This window comes from Vanacampus margaritifer, chromosome 18 (assembly GCF_051991255.1).
Source record: "Vanacampus margaritifer isolate UIUO_Vmar chromosome 18, RoL_Vmar_1.0, whole genome shotgun sequence".
Classification (NCBI taxonomy): domain Eukaryota; kingdom Metazoa; phylum Chordata; class Actinopteri; order Syngnathiformes; family Syngnathidae; genus Vanacampus; species Vanacampus margaritifer.
Window position 1 is genome coordinate 15,905,068 of NC_135449.1, and position 15,059 is coordinate 15,920,126.

Below are 15,059 nucleotides of genomic sequence, written 5' to 3' on the forward strand. Positions count from 1 at the left end.
CTCCGATGAATATGCATTGGACTCGGGGTACTCTTCGTCGTCCGATTGAACGTCCGCCTGAGCGTGCTCGGTTGTGCTCCGCGTTTTCCGGTGTTAGCATCGCTAGCCCGTGAACCTTTATGACGTCGTCATAGCCGCCGCGTCAGCGCTTCCAACTTCGGCGTCAACCTCGGAGTCACCATCATCATCATCGATGATGATCATCGTCGTCATCAATGTGCTCTTTAGCGTTGGTCGATGCCTTTCGTCTTTGAAAAAAATTCCCAAGTGTGAGCTGCTTGCAACCGCCACTGTTCGCTTCCTCAGCCATCTAGCTCCGCCTCACGTCTTCTACTGCCGCCTCAACGCTTCCAACCTCGGAGTCACCATCATCATCATCGATGATGATCATCGTCGTCATCAATGTGCTCTTTAGCGTTGGCCGATGTTTTTCGACTTTGAAAAAAAATGTGAGCTACTTGCAAACCGGTCGCCATGTTCTCTTCCCTTCCCCAGCCATTGTCCCCTCTAGCTCCGCCTCACGTCTTCTACTGACGCCTACCCAATCTTGTCAAAAGAGAGTCATCGCTGCCCTCTAGGGGCCAAAAATAGTCATTAGGCTCACTAGACCTGCTTGAAACTTTCACCACAGCTGGGCAAGGCTTTACTCCACCCGTTTCAAAAATAAAAATAAAAAATGGGTGGACGTCTTTTAACGTCTTTGGCGCTCCTCCGTAGGTTTTTGCAGAACTCATTTAACGTCTTTGGCAATAAAAGAGTTAACAATTTCCACGGATAATTCTAGGTATTTTCATTTAAATTCAGCTCATGTTGAGTACATGCTAAAAGACGTATCTAGCTAAGAAAAAAGTTACCCTTTTGGACCACCTGACCAGCCGGCCAAGCAGGGAAATCCCCGGCTCCCCCATGTGCCAGCCCGCCCGCCCGCACCTGGCCAAAGGTGCTTCTACTTAACTGGCAGGTAAACGAGGTTGTCTCCACCTCTTGAGTAGAAGCACCTGTGACTAAACCCAAACTGTTTCACGGTTTTTACTTTATGGCTCTGGATTCCTCAACCCTGTCTATAAATCACTGAATGGTTTGGGTCCTGAACTCATGAAGGAAAAGCTAATTGAATATCAACCCAGTGGGACTGTGAGGTCTTGCAGGCTCAGGTCAAATAGTGGAGCCCAGGTTTCAAAGCAAACATGGGTGAATAGCTTTTAGTTGTTATGCTGCTTGCAAATGGAAGAAACAGAAGAAAAATAATTTTCACTCTATGATCTTTTATTTTCTTTGCGTGTAAATGAATTTTTTGTTTATTTGTTTTTAGGTGTGTTTAAATGTTGCCAATGTACTTTTTTAGTAGTTGTAATCAGCTATTTTTGTTCTCTTTACTTTGAGAATGTCTTGCGCTGTTCTGTTTGTATATGCTTTTCTGTGTTGCACTTTTGGTTGTGTGAATCACATTGAATTTCCTTGTGTATGAAGTGTGCTATAAAGTCACCTTGCCTTGTTGCAGTCTACATTATGATGAAGGAAATCAAAACAAGTGGATAAATGACAGTACCATAAGACAAAAAAAACACACACATCTAGGCTGTGAATAACACCCACGGAGAAGGATTAAGACATTCTTCAAACCTTTAGCCTCTTTTTTATTTTGTGAAGCGTCTGAAAATGTACTTTGCTCTTGAATGCAGCTCACCCAGCAGGCAAGATCGCTGATCCTACAAGCAGGGCTTAAACCCAACTTAATGAGTGTGTAAACGAGTTGCCTTCCTGCTAACAAAGGCGTCTTGGGGACGCGCTTCTTTTGTCTCGCGGGGAATCGTCACCTTTTCTCAGTGAAATCTGCCGAGGATTGTCTGCGTGCAACAGGAGGTAAGGATTAAAAGATGTGTGCTGGCACTCGGAACAAATGGCGAGTCAAGCCAGCCAGCCAGGACGGGCCGGGGGCGGGGCCGAGCGACACCCACAATTAAAGATGAACTTTGAGTGAACTAATTTATCTGCGGGAGGAGAAGGTGACAGGCTGCGCGGACTTCCCGGTTAGCCTATAAAAGGCGCCGAAGGAGCATCCGAGAGCTTCACTTGGTCGACAGACATTCACCTGAGCGGATCGTTACCTGGACTGACATCATGGCTATCAGCACACTGCTGGCTACCTTGCTGTGCACCATCGTGCTTCCGATTCTGCTCTTTCTGGTGGCTGTCAAATTGTGGGAGGTTTACATGACCAGGGGCAGAGATCCGAGCTGCAGCAGCCCGCTGCCTCCTGGCTCCATGGGTTTGCCTTTCTTTGGGGAGACGCTGCAGCTCATCCTGCAGGTAAAGCAACATTCAAAGATGCTTGCATCAATACGAAAAGTTCACCAACTTGCACTGATTAAAAATGCGTACATTTTTCTGGTGTCCAGCGGAGGAAGTTTCTTCGCATGAAGCGGCAGAAGTACGGCTACATATACCGAACTCACCTATTTGGGAACCCCACTGTGCGCGTGACCGGGGGCGACAACGTGAGGCAGATTCTCCTGGGAGAGCACAAGCTCGTGTCCGTCCAGTGGCCTGCGTCCGTACGCACCATTCTGGGCTCGGACACGCTGTCAAACGTGCACGGAGCCCAGCACAAAACCAAAAAAAAGGTAAGACAGGCTCATTTTGCATAGGCTACATATTTGTTTCAGTGATAAGCTATTAAAATACTTGGTTATTGGAGTTATTTTAACTTCAACAACACATTGTTGAAAAAGAAGAAGAAAAGTAGTACTGCTTTTTCTTAATTTAAAAAAAGTTACCTTTTTATAATTTTTTATTTTTATTTTTATTTCATGGAAACTATATAGGACCTAAAAGCATAATTTTACTTGTTTTCACGTTATCAATGTCAGCCATATTAACTAACATTAATGTAATTGTTCAAAATGCAATAATCAAATGTACGTTTTATTTTCAACATAGACTTAAATGATTTACAACCAAAATAATGGTGGATTTCATTAATGGAATGCGGTTTAAGTTAACTGAATTGCTGTTTTATAAAAAAATATCTATAAGCATCCCATGTCTTATATTGTTAAATAATATTAATAATAAACACTAAAGTAATAAATGGTACAATATGTTGGGCTACATATTTGTTTTAGTGATAAAATATTAAACTAAATTCAACCTGGAGTTATATTTTACAACATATTGTTAAAAAAAAAATAAAACTAAAACTTAGTACTGTACTGCTTTTCTTAACTGTCAATCAGAAATTAACTGAATAAAAATATAAGCACAGGTTACAATAAAATTGATCACAAATTTGTCAACAATCTTGGCTCCTCTCCAGGCCATAATGCGGGCATTCTCCAGGGAGGCATTGGAGCTCTACATCCCAATCATCCAGGAGGAGGTTCGAGCTGCAGTGAAAGAGTGGCTGGCGAGGGATTCTTGTGTGCTGGTGTACCCAGAAATGAAGTGTCTGATGTTCCGCATTGCTATGAGGATCCTTCTCGGCTTCGAACCGGAGCAGATTAGGACCGACGAGCGGCAGCTGGTGGAGGCATTTGAGGAGATGATCAAAAATTTGTTTTCTCTGCCCATTGATGTTCCATTCAGTGGATTGTACAGGGTAAGAAAAACAAGTTTTGCTTCTTACCTTTACCCTACAATAGAGTGCTATTTTATATTCTTATTCCCTCCTGTGTCTTATTCTTCAGGGCCTTAAAGCTCGAAACTTCATCCATTCCAAGATAGAGGAGAACATCAAGAAGAAGATACAGGAGTCTCAGAAAGAGTCCAAACATGGAGATGCCCTGCAGCAACTCATAGACAGCAGCAATAAGAGCGGGGAGACATTTAGCATGCAGGTAACACAACACTGACGGGTTTTTTTTTCTCTCCTCTTGTTTGGCATTTGAAAAACAAACCCACATTTCTTTCACAGGCTATTAAGGAGTCTGCTACAGAACTACTATTTGGGGGTCATGAAACCACCGCCAGCACAGCCACGTCTCTGATTATGTTCCTGGGCCTGAACCCAGAAGTGGTGAAAAAACTGAGGCAGGAACTGATTGACAAGGTAATGTCGTGTTGTTGTAAACTCATTGAATTTCTGTCATCGCGTCTAATTCCCAACTGTCTCCTTTGTGTTCAGGAGGAGCAAGGAATGCAACTCCAGAGTTTGAACATTGAGTCTTTGGAGCAGTTGAAGTATACTGGTTGTGTGATTAAAGAGACACTAAGGATTAACCCTCCAATCCCCGGAGGCTTTCGAGTGGCACTGAAGACATTTGAACTCAACGTAAGTTCAAGCTCATTGACGCTTCTATCTCATTCTGTCTTCTGCTACTCACCAATTCCCTTTTACAGGGATATCAAATTCCCAAAGGTTGGAATGTCATTTACAGTATCTGTGACACCCATGATGTGGCAGATATCTTCCCCAACAAAGAAGACTTCCAGCCAGAGCGCTTCATGACAAAAGCTTCGACAGACTCATCGAGGTTTCAGTACATTCCCTTTGGTGGCGGCTCAAGAATGTGCGTCGGGAAGGAGTTCGCCAAAGTCCTGCTGAAGATCTTTCTGGTAGAAGTGGTCACAAAGTGTCACTGTACTCTATTGAATGGGCCACCCATGATGAAAACAGGACCTACTGTTTATCCTGTGGACAATCTACCAACCAAGTTTACCCACTATGTTCAAAATTAAACAAGATTTTAGTTTAAATATTCAGTAGTCACAAATCATTGTTTTTACTGAAAAACAAACAATTTGGAAGCACTCAGGTGTTGCAAGGAACGTATTTTAAAGTTGACCCCATGATTTTTTTTAATTTTTATAATGGCCTGTATATACTGTAAATATCTAGAAAACATTTTATATTATATGGTGGATTTGTACTTTTTTTTTTTTTTGTGTCTGTATATTTTTTTTATGTGAGATCAAACTAAACAAGAGGCACTATTTACACATTGGAACACTTTAATCAGCTCAGTGGTGTATCTTTAGGTTTATGTACATAATGTATGTAGAGTTTGTTATATAATTGTGTATCTTAACGACAACTTATTTAAGTGATGCTATATTGTATTGGCTTTTTATTTAATAAAAACCTTTTGTGGATACTTTTGTGGCGTTCCAAATGAGAAATTGCTGTTAGAAGACTTAATACACTGATGTATTTATTTTGTGAGTGTTGAGAACAAAAGTTATGAGGAACATGTTTCCTCAGTCAAGGAGGTTCTTGGTGCTGTTTCTACGGTTTAACACTTCAAAGAGCAAGAAATTATATTTGATAGAATCAAACTTTGAATTAAGAATCATACACCCAGAAGAATCTGTGAAGAAAGGTAATAATTAGTAGTATGGCATTGGACCAATACTGGCCTTATTTTATTTTTAGTTTTTTGAGAGCTCTGTATTATTCATTTGCCAGCCTTTCCGAGTCAACGTCATCACTCTCTTTTTCTTTTCTTTCTTTTTTGGCGTGCGTGTGAGTTTGTGCTCTTTAATTCACCTGAAACCTGTTATAAATCCCAGACCCTTCACCTTAACCTGATACTTCAGAGTCCCGCCAAAGTCGTGAAGTTGTCAGGAGACCGGAGGAAGGATCAAAAGAAAGATGAAACAAAATGGAATCCCACACCACCCACAGAGTTACAAAACCAGAATCTTTCACCAACCCCACAAACATCTAAATTCCAACAAATTAGGAAGACCTCAATAGACCAGAGGAAAGAGTCAAGGAAGGAAGGAAGGATAGATGAAGCAGAGTGAGATCCACAGACACCAGCCTCCACTTATTCAGCGACCATTAGGAGAAGCAAATTCTGCTTGAGTTTCAGTAGATGCCGGCCTTATTTTAAGGTATCGGATACTCCTGGAGGTTGCCGATACCAGCCAACAATCTGACCTCAAGTCCTCCTCGGCAGTCGATGGCACTCTGCTGCAGCACATTGACACATCAGTGAATTTTCATCTGCGTCAGAAAGAAAAGTCTTAGTTCACAATTTTTTGTCGTGTTGAATGAAATTTTATATATCAAAAGTACTAGAGATATTCTGTATTGGTGAGTACTCAAAAAGTGAATACTTATAATAGTATCAGTCTGAAAAAAGTTTATTGAACATCCCTAACAATTGCTCAGTTAAACATTTACAAACTGTAGGTATTATGTACGGTGTACAATTTTTGTTGATAAAAGGTGACGGCTTTGTCTTAGATTAGCATAATGAGTGATAGAAAACACTAATCAGCTAGACCAAAATGAAAACAGGATGTGGTTGCATATAATTATTGTGAAAGAATAGGTAGCCCAGTTGTTTATTGAAATAAAATTCATATTGTTGTTCAACATCTAAATCAGATGTTTGAGCATACTCACCATATTTAACCTGCCTGCACAGAGGATGGGTGGTCCTCACACCATGCATCCCATTATCAATAAACTGAGAGGAAAACAAAAATCGTGGCAAAATCTGGAATCCATAGAAGAAGAAGATAAAGCAAAGCAGAGGGGCTGATGACCCTGGCAGATGATCAGACCGAGGGTGAAACAGAGTTCAGACTGATCAGTTCACTTTCAGGCCACTGAACCAATACAGACCTCCAGTGCAACGGCAGGAAGAGTCCAGCAGCTTGGATGTACAGCACTTTATGTGTCCTGGATGGTCAGGCATAAAAGTGTATTATCACTTGAAAGACAGCAAATGTAATACACCGGTGTCAAATCATGATCTGATCAAACAAAGATGTTCCACAGTTTACTTAAAGTGGCAGTTATTTTACTTCCGCTGTTTTCTTTCTTTCTCAGAGAGATCAAACGAGCAAGACCAAACTCATAGCTGTCCGTTATGTAAACACTGGCCGAGATTAGTCCAGTATCACTAAAACAAACTAAATTAAATAAAAATAAACATATTACTGGACTTAAATATTTACAAAGGCGTATTAGTGACACGTATAAATAGATTTTTTTTAGAGGATGGGGACAATATTTACAGATTTTTTTTTTATAAAGTGGCAAATTTGTGAGTTCATAAAGTGGCAAATTTGGGACTGTATTAAGTGGTAGATTTGCGAGGAAAAAAATCGTAAATTTACAACAAATACACAACAGCTACAGTGACAACACTTCCTGATCCCCAATCAGCTGACTAACACATACCAATCAGTAGCTAGCCTACTTTAGATAAATGCAAGTGAATGATGGAGAGCAGAAAATTCGACACATCAACTTAGCTACTTACACACAAAAAATACTAAAATGTATGAAAGTGTAAATAATAATTCTGAAAACATAAATGTACTAATAAATATACATTTTAACAAATTAATTGAAATGCTTAATCCTTAGGGTGTGGACCTTCGCAAAGCGAGGCGTCTTTATCGCTGGCCGTACCCAATGCTCCAAAGAGCGAATGCTTAACATGATTTGTTTAATCTCTGCTAAAGCAATTACTATCTCCTTATTTGAAAACCCAACCGAAAAATATTGGCACAAACATCAGAGTAGTACGCTATGTGTATTTCTCGTAAGTTTCTGAGGTTGCCACTTCATAAATATATACAATATTCCAAGAAAGGTGGCAAATTTACAAGATTTTTTCTCTGAATATTACCCCCACGCTCTAAAAAATATATATTTATACGTGGCCCTAATATGTTGTCATAAATATTTAACCTGGAATGCCATATAATATTTCCATAGACACATTCATGAATTCAAGATATCTCCTGGATATAAATCTACAAATTATCATTATTTCAGAATATTTAATTTCAAAAGTGTAAATTATTTCAGTTTCTGTCTTACTTTGCCACATATCCAGGCACACCAAAGGCATCCTCACTGGAAGATGTGCTTTGGCCTTATTCTCAAGTTGTTTTTCTTTCTGGTGCCATTGTGATTTACCCCCAGCCTCCTTCCACTCCATGACGACTACCCAGCATTGTACTCTTGTCCCTGGCCCATGTTTATTACTGTGCTTCTTGCAATGATTGGATCCACCAATGTTGAACTCTTGTACTTTTGCGAGTCATTGTGGATACAAGTTTCAGCTTAATGCCAAAATTGTGACAGTAAATTGCAGCTGACACCTTTATGTCCTGCTATCCTATCCCCGGAGGTCCTGTCCTTGAACGATGTGAGTGAACTTTTCTGAACTTTGCCTCTAATTTTCACTCTAAAGCACATCACTTTCCTTCCATTGTTCTCTATCACTCGGTGAAGACAAAAATTTGCAGGGCAAGACCATTTTTGTCAAAATTTGTGACTATTGTCATGAATTTACAACATAGTGTGAAAGACCAGCAAGAGTAGCTCTCCTTGTATTAGGTCATAAGGTCCACAGTAAATCATTGTAAATATAGTGCAGGTAAAGGAGTTTTGTTAATTGTTACTATACACCATGCATATTTATGGTGAACCACTCAGTTACTATGGACAATAGGAGGCTAACAATAGGAGAAGACAGCAATTCCACATATATAGTACACAGTAGAATGGAATGCACAAGATTATGTTTTATTTTATCAGGATGTCCTACAATATCTTAAATGTTTTTGTTTCCATGAAGCTGTCCAATAAAATTTGGAATATGAATAATTCTCTGCGAAGGATTATGAAAATATTGTTCACTTGTATTCTAACATAACTTCTCACTGTCTTCATTATTTTTCAATTTTCACTCCCAAGACACAAAATAAAGTAACATTAACTAAGTTGGCCAGGCTATGGATAATTTTGTGTTAACTGTTTACATGCTCATATTTCACCAAGCGTGTCTGTTTACATAAATCAGAAAAAATCTAATTAAGTGATGAGTGATGAGTTTGCTGCCTCAGTGGTGATGGTACTTTATCAGTCTCAATGATAATCAACATAAATGTAAGTGGAAGGTATCTGATCGAATAAGCAAGGCCATTGAGAGTCAATCAACTTACAGCATATGTAATGGCGAAGCCATTGTAATTCAGTTGGAGTGTCAATGCCTAAAAGCGCATTTTTTAACATGGTGTTTTGCTGGCTCACTGGTCCCTGCTGTGGACTAATATGAGTGCTCGATAAGAGATGCTAATTGGGTCCTTAGCATGGTTGTTAGTATCTCACTGTGATTATTCATAATTGAAGAGCTGAGAGTTGTCTGTTGACAAGTTCACGAGGTCAGCTGGAGGTCAGCACCCTGGAGGGAGGCCTCACTCAGTGGCGTAAATATCGATGGTGCAGCCGGTGGGTTGCACCGGGGCCCAGAGACAGCGCAGGGGCCCATGAAAGAAAGAAAAAAGAAAAAAGAAAGAAAGAACAAAAACGGGGAAATAAACGGCCAGAGTAATTTTGTAAATACGATGTTGGAAATGATCATTTATTCACTCATCATGACTGACAGATGCCGAAGTCTGTCAGTCACGATGAGTCTCGATGACGTGATGCGAGTTGAAAATAAAGTGGTAGCTAGTGTGCGTGCCATCGTCGCTGTCATGCTTTGCAAACAATTATATATTTTTTAAAGCGGCGCGCAAAAAAGAAAAGACAAAAAAAAACATGATGTTAAAGCTATTGGACGAGATGTGATAGGCGTGGTTTGAGTCCAGGCCATTAGCAAAATCTAATTTGCCGGCAGCTAGCTCCATCGCAGAAGCAACCCTCCAGCCGCGTGTCGCTTCTCCCGGCGGTCAAAAAGCGGCTTCTCCGTGTTCCCGCCGCCTACGCAGCCTCAGGGGATGAATTTGACGCCAAATGAAAAAAGCAAATATCGCATTTGGCTCAGGCGCTCTGGATCATTCTCCAGATACAATAAACAAGGAAACAGGTGTTTTTCTGACAAATGCTATACTTTGGACTTATAGGAGCGTCGTAAATGACTTCGCTGAGTGCGAATGAGTGATTATAGCTATAAATTATTTTTGTTATGAAGTGCAGTTAGTGGGATTCAAATCTATAGCAAATTACTTTATTGTTTTTTGGTGACATAGCGAACCTTTTGCACATGTTCAAACGTATTAAAAATTGTAAAATAGAATATAATGTATTGGAAGATTTTTGTGGTGTTTTTAATGTTCAATATAGATGTCACAATATTAAAATTGGAGGCCCTGCAAAAGTCCTTTGTGACAAGTCACACTTGGCTGTCCAATGGCTGTGTGTGCGCACGTGTGTGCCGGGAGCGCTTGTGTGTGTGTGTTGGGGGGTAAATTCCAGACATGCCCCCCGGCCCCCCCAAGCATGATCTTAATATTTAACTTAATATTTTAATATGAGGGATACTACTTTGTGTGTAAAATACTCGAAAATAGGGCTGGTATTGGCACTGATACTCCGAATTGTGATTAATCACAATAAGGACGTCTTCAAAGCGTTCTATTTTATCCACTGCGCAATCTCATCCTCCTCTTTTTTAATTAGTTAATTACTACTTAATTTAAAATGGGGAAAAAATTACCCCAATAGTTTGACATGAACAAATATTCTGAATGTCATACGTAAAGATTTATTAAATGCTTGATGTAGTTATGTTTATTGCTCACAACACAACCTGTGCTACTTTTAATGTAACCATCTGCTGTCAAACTATAGGATCATCTGTGGTCAAAATTAATAGTGTGATTAATCTAAAAATAAACACAACTCTCTATTGCTCTGGGGAAAATCTGAAACAGCTTCTGATTACGGTGGAAAATGAATTTAAAAAAATCGATTAGGTGCAGGGTGCAGATTTTCCTGACTGCCTATTGCCCTCAAACATACTGTGCCAAGTTCAAAAGTTCACCACAAACCTGAACTCATGTCAGTGAGCCTAGAAGCAAGCTGAGGAGGCCAAGAGACAATTCTTGGAAAACGGAAGTAGTTCAGACTGAGATCTTGCTCAGGATAATATGAATGAGCTGATAAAGAGATCATCAGGGAGGCAGTGAAAATAACTCATGCACACCTCACCAGGGCAATAAATTAAGGTCATACATGTGCAAAGTGCATAACACATTTCTCAATGGCTTGTGAGGTAGATCATTTTGTTTGGAGGACAATGCAGGTGCTCTCAGAACAAAAGTAAAATATACAATTGTGTAATTGGGTTTAATGCATTATTCTCTGGGAAATTATGGATACTATAAAGATAACTTCCCACAATATTAAGTTAATTAAACATACTTCAATCTTGATTAACACATTAATCCAAATGGTACAAAATTTGAGGGGTCCCGCCTAAAATAATTCTTGGAAAATTATCATATATTACACTGCCAATAATCGAGTATAAATGACATAAAATGTATCTTTCGGTATTTGAAAAGTTGAATGTGTTGATGACAAAATATCTAAATGATCTCCATTCACCAGAATGTAGAAAAACGATTGAGAATGCTCCTATGGTTTTTCTTTTCTGTAATACTCATGCCAGGTCTATAGTGGGCGATGGATGGCACTTTGCCAGGAAAGTTTACATACATTCACACAAACTGTCTCGGACTTAGCAATCCTCCAAATATCTTGTGTTAATTTATCTTTTTTAATTTCCGAATGAAATTCCTCTCCTGAACGTGTGCATCGAGTCCAGGATTTGGCCTTCCTGGGTGGAATTTGCATATTCTCCCCGTGCCTGCGTAGGTTTTCTCTGTGTACTCCGGTTTCCTCCCAGGATCCAAAAGACATGCTTGGCAGGTTGATTGAACACTCAAAATTGTCCCTAGGTGCGATTGTGTAGTGTGTTTATCGTACATTACATTGACAATCAGTCAATCAGAGTATAAATGAAATAAAAATTCAGTATTTAAAAAGTTTAATGTGTTGATGACAAAAAATCTAAATGATCTCCTTTCACAAGAATGTAGAAAAATGATTGAAAATGCATTCACACCAACTGCTTCTCAGACTTATACTTATACTACAAATATCTTGCATTAATTTATGTTTTTTAATGTTGTACTTTAAAATTAGTTGTACTATTAGTTTCTCAATGCATTTTATCTCCTGATTTCATAAATACGATATAATGTGTTATCTACAACACAAAATAAATCCCAACTAAAAAAATATTAAGTCCGTGTTTCACCAACTGAATAATTTTGCATCCTTGCATTTAAAACGTAATCTTGGCTGACAAAAGCTGATAAGGCTTGTCTGAGCAGGTGATAAGGTCATAGAGGTCATGTCACTGAACCTTTACAAGCTTTCCTCACTTTATTGTGCCATGGCACCGTCAAACATCTAAAAGACAATAAAACGAAAAAAAGACAGACAACAATTGCCGCTGTTAACGTCTCCTCAAAGCCATTTACATCCAAATGCCACTCCCTGCCTCATAAACACTGATAGGTCAGCATGCACGCCTGATGTCTTATTAAGGCCACTCAGATCCACTCAAAAGCTCTTCCATAAAGCTCAACCAAGAGTCTATTATCACACCATATATGATTATTTCCCAGTCCAACTTGTTTCTTTTTTGGTGTAACATATGTACACATGCATCAACTTGTACTTACTGTATATTATCTGATAGTGTGCTGCAAGGCCACAGAGAGGCCAGAGGATCTAACATGTCTATGTCACATTTCAATGCTTTGATGCGGGCAAAAGGAAGAAAAAAGGCCTTTGTCTCAGAGCTCACCCCAATTTAACAGTCCATCAGCCTGAGTGACTGACAAAAGAAAAAAATATATACACACGCTTTCAATCTTATGGCCACTCCCTGACACTACTTACAGTATAAGGTACAGCGAGCTGTGCAATACAAGTGACCTATGTTTGGCTGGCAACCTCACCTTTGTCTCAAAGTCAGCAGGGACAGACTCCAGCTCACAATTAGCATATAAAATAGATGAATAGGTGACTTTGTTGTGCGATATATGATGATATCTCACAAAAGTGAGGGCACCCCTATCATTTCTGCAGCTATTTATATATTTTCATGGGACAACACTGAAGAAATGACACTTTGACGCAATGAAAAGTTGTCACGTTTTAGTTCTGTGGGGTTGGGGTTTTGTTTGATTTTGGGTGTTCATGTTCCTTTTTGTCTGTGTGTTCAGTGTTTTGTTTTGTGTTCCATGGCTGTTTCTCAATATCAAGAACACAGAAGCCCAGTCTCATGAACATACTTCCCAAGCACGCATATCTCGCTGGCGTATTTACGTAATTCATCACAGTTTTATCATGTTACTAGCTTTCAATTAATTTGTACTACTATGTTGATGTTTCAAAATACTTGTACAACATACATCGGTTAAAAACCTTACTTACGTCCTTGTGATTTCGTGAGACGTCATCAGTGGATTATCAAGTAACGTTCCAATCGGAAGTATGCATAAGCCAAGACCACACGGAATTCCCGGACGTCGTTCTTTTTTGCAAACTTAAACCAAGGATCAATCGGTTGTTGCTTGGTGAAGGCTAGGCTGAGAAAATATCCCAAGATGCATTTCGTACTTCAAGGAACAAATGGCAGCGGAGGAGCATCATATTTGTTGTTGTTCTTCTTTTTTCTTCTTTCATTTCCGGCAGACTAAGCACGGCATGTGCATTGCTGCTCCCCACCAGCATCACGTTTGTAAGTACAGTATTCCTCCCCTTTTATGAGCGTAAATAATAATAAATATTCATCGTGTAAAGTACAACTTTTGCTCGACCCTTATGGCTTTGTGCGTACTTGCAATTGGAACAGTACTTGGGTCGCAAACTGTTGACGTTTCAAGACATCACAAGGAAGTAAGTACGGACAAAAATGCATATTGAGAAACGGCCCTTGTCTTTCCCCTCGTCTCGTTATGCATAACCACGTCCGCCTGTGTGTCTTCCCTTCCCCTGTGTGTCAACCTATCAGTGCCCTCAGCCGCTTGTGTCTTCCAGGTGTGTCTTGTCTTGTATCTTTTTTTTCTGGAGAGCTCAGTATTGTTCATTCATTAGCGATTTGACATGTCATCATCATTGCTCTCTCTTTTTTTACTATTATTATTTTTTTAAATATATATATTTTTTTAATAAATTTTTATTTTTTATTGTGTATGTGCATATGCGTGTGTGAGTGTGTATGTATTAGTTCACCTAAAACCTATTAAAAAATCCCATACCGTTTACCTAAACTGAACACTTCATTACCCAGCCAGAGCCGTGAGGAAGGACCAAAGAAAAGAAAGGAAAGTGAAATCCAGGACCGACCAGACACCACTCATCACCCACCGGGCCACCAACCAGAGTCCTTCACCAACCCCAGAAACATCCAAATTCCAACAAATCAGGGAGACCTCAAGAGACCAAAGGAGAGACTGAGGAAAGGAAGGAAGGACAGACGAAGCAGAGTGAGATCCACAGACCCCAGCTTCCACTGATTCAACGACCAGAGGAAGAAGCAGATTGTGTCTGAGTTTCGATAGATGATGGTGTGGTGGATCTGGCATGCATGAAAATCTCTACCAAAGAGGGGAGCCGTCGACCCCTGCCAAGACAGAGCAAGCGCAACACCTCAGGGCCCCCCAGGCCACGGCAGCGCCAGGGGACGACCCCCGGGACCCGCAGGGGTCACCGGCCGGAGAGCAAACCCAGGAGCAGGAGCGCCCCCCACCCCAACACAGCCCGCGCTCCCAACCCAACGCAGCAGGACGGGGCTGCTCAATGTAAGTTATCACGATGTGGTGGCTCTCGCTAACAGACAGAATTAAGTAACCAGAATTAGGTTAAAAAATTCTATATACGTAGACCATGTTTCTATAAATTTTGATATTTGTTTTTTATTTGAGGCAGATCTTTTTTCCATTAAAATGTGATTTATGAGGAGGTTAGACCATTGGTCGATATTCAGAGTTTGTTTATTTTTCCAGCTAACAAGAATTGTTTTTTTTGCGACAGTAAGGGCTACAAGTGTAGATTGAAATTGTTTATGTGGTAAGTCAGTTGTTGTTAGGTCACCTAGCAAACACAAGTTTGGAGATAAAGGTATCCTACAGTCCAAGATAGCGGAAAGTTTTTCTAAGACTTTAGTCCAGAAATACATAACCGGAGTGCATAACCATAAAGCATGAAAATAAGTGTCTGTAGTGTTTTGTAAACACTGGAGACAAATGTCGGGGTCTGAAAGTCCCATTTTCTTCATCATATATTG

At 40.0% G+C, this 15,059-nt stretch overlaps 1 protein-coding gene and 1 long non-coding RNA gene across 3 annotated transcripts; one reads left to right on the forward strand and one right to left on the reverse strand.

Moving 5' to 3' along the window:
- Positions 1-690: 690 nt before the first annotated feature.
- On the forward strand, positions 691-5,093 carry cyp26a1 (cytochrome P450, family 26, subfamily A, polypeptide 1). 2 transcript variants are annotated; one of them, XM_077551458.1, is made up of 7 exons: positions 698-2,310; positions 2,400-2,624; positions 3,317-3,598; positions 3,687-3,836; positions 3,914-4,048; positions 4,124-4,270; positions 4,339-5,093. In XM_077551458.1, the coding sequence occupies exons 1-7, from the start codon at positions 2,122-2,124 to the stop codon at positions 4,675-4,677; spliced, it is 1,467 nt and encodes a 488-aa protein (XP_077407584.1). In that variant the 5' UTR covers positions 698-2,121; the 3' UTR covers positions 4,678-5,093. The 2 variants fall into 2 exon arrangements, with proteins under 2 accessions (XP_077407583.1, XP_077407584.1); XM_077551457.1 differs by having other exon boundaries at positions 691-2,310; positions 3,914-4,270.
- LOC144038746 (uncharacterized) lies at positions 2,905-13,367 on the reverse strand. The gene is made up of 6 exons (XR_013289278.1): positions 13,205-13,367; positions 6,575-6,631; positions 6,353-6,496; positions 5,882-5,947; positions 3,626-3,782; positions 2,905-3,520 (listed from the first exon to the last, which is right to left on the reverse strand). It is a non-coding gene; the product is annotated as an uncharacterized LOC144038746 (long non-coding RNA).
- Positions 13,368-15,059: the final 1,692 nt, after the last annotated feature.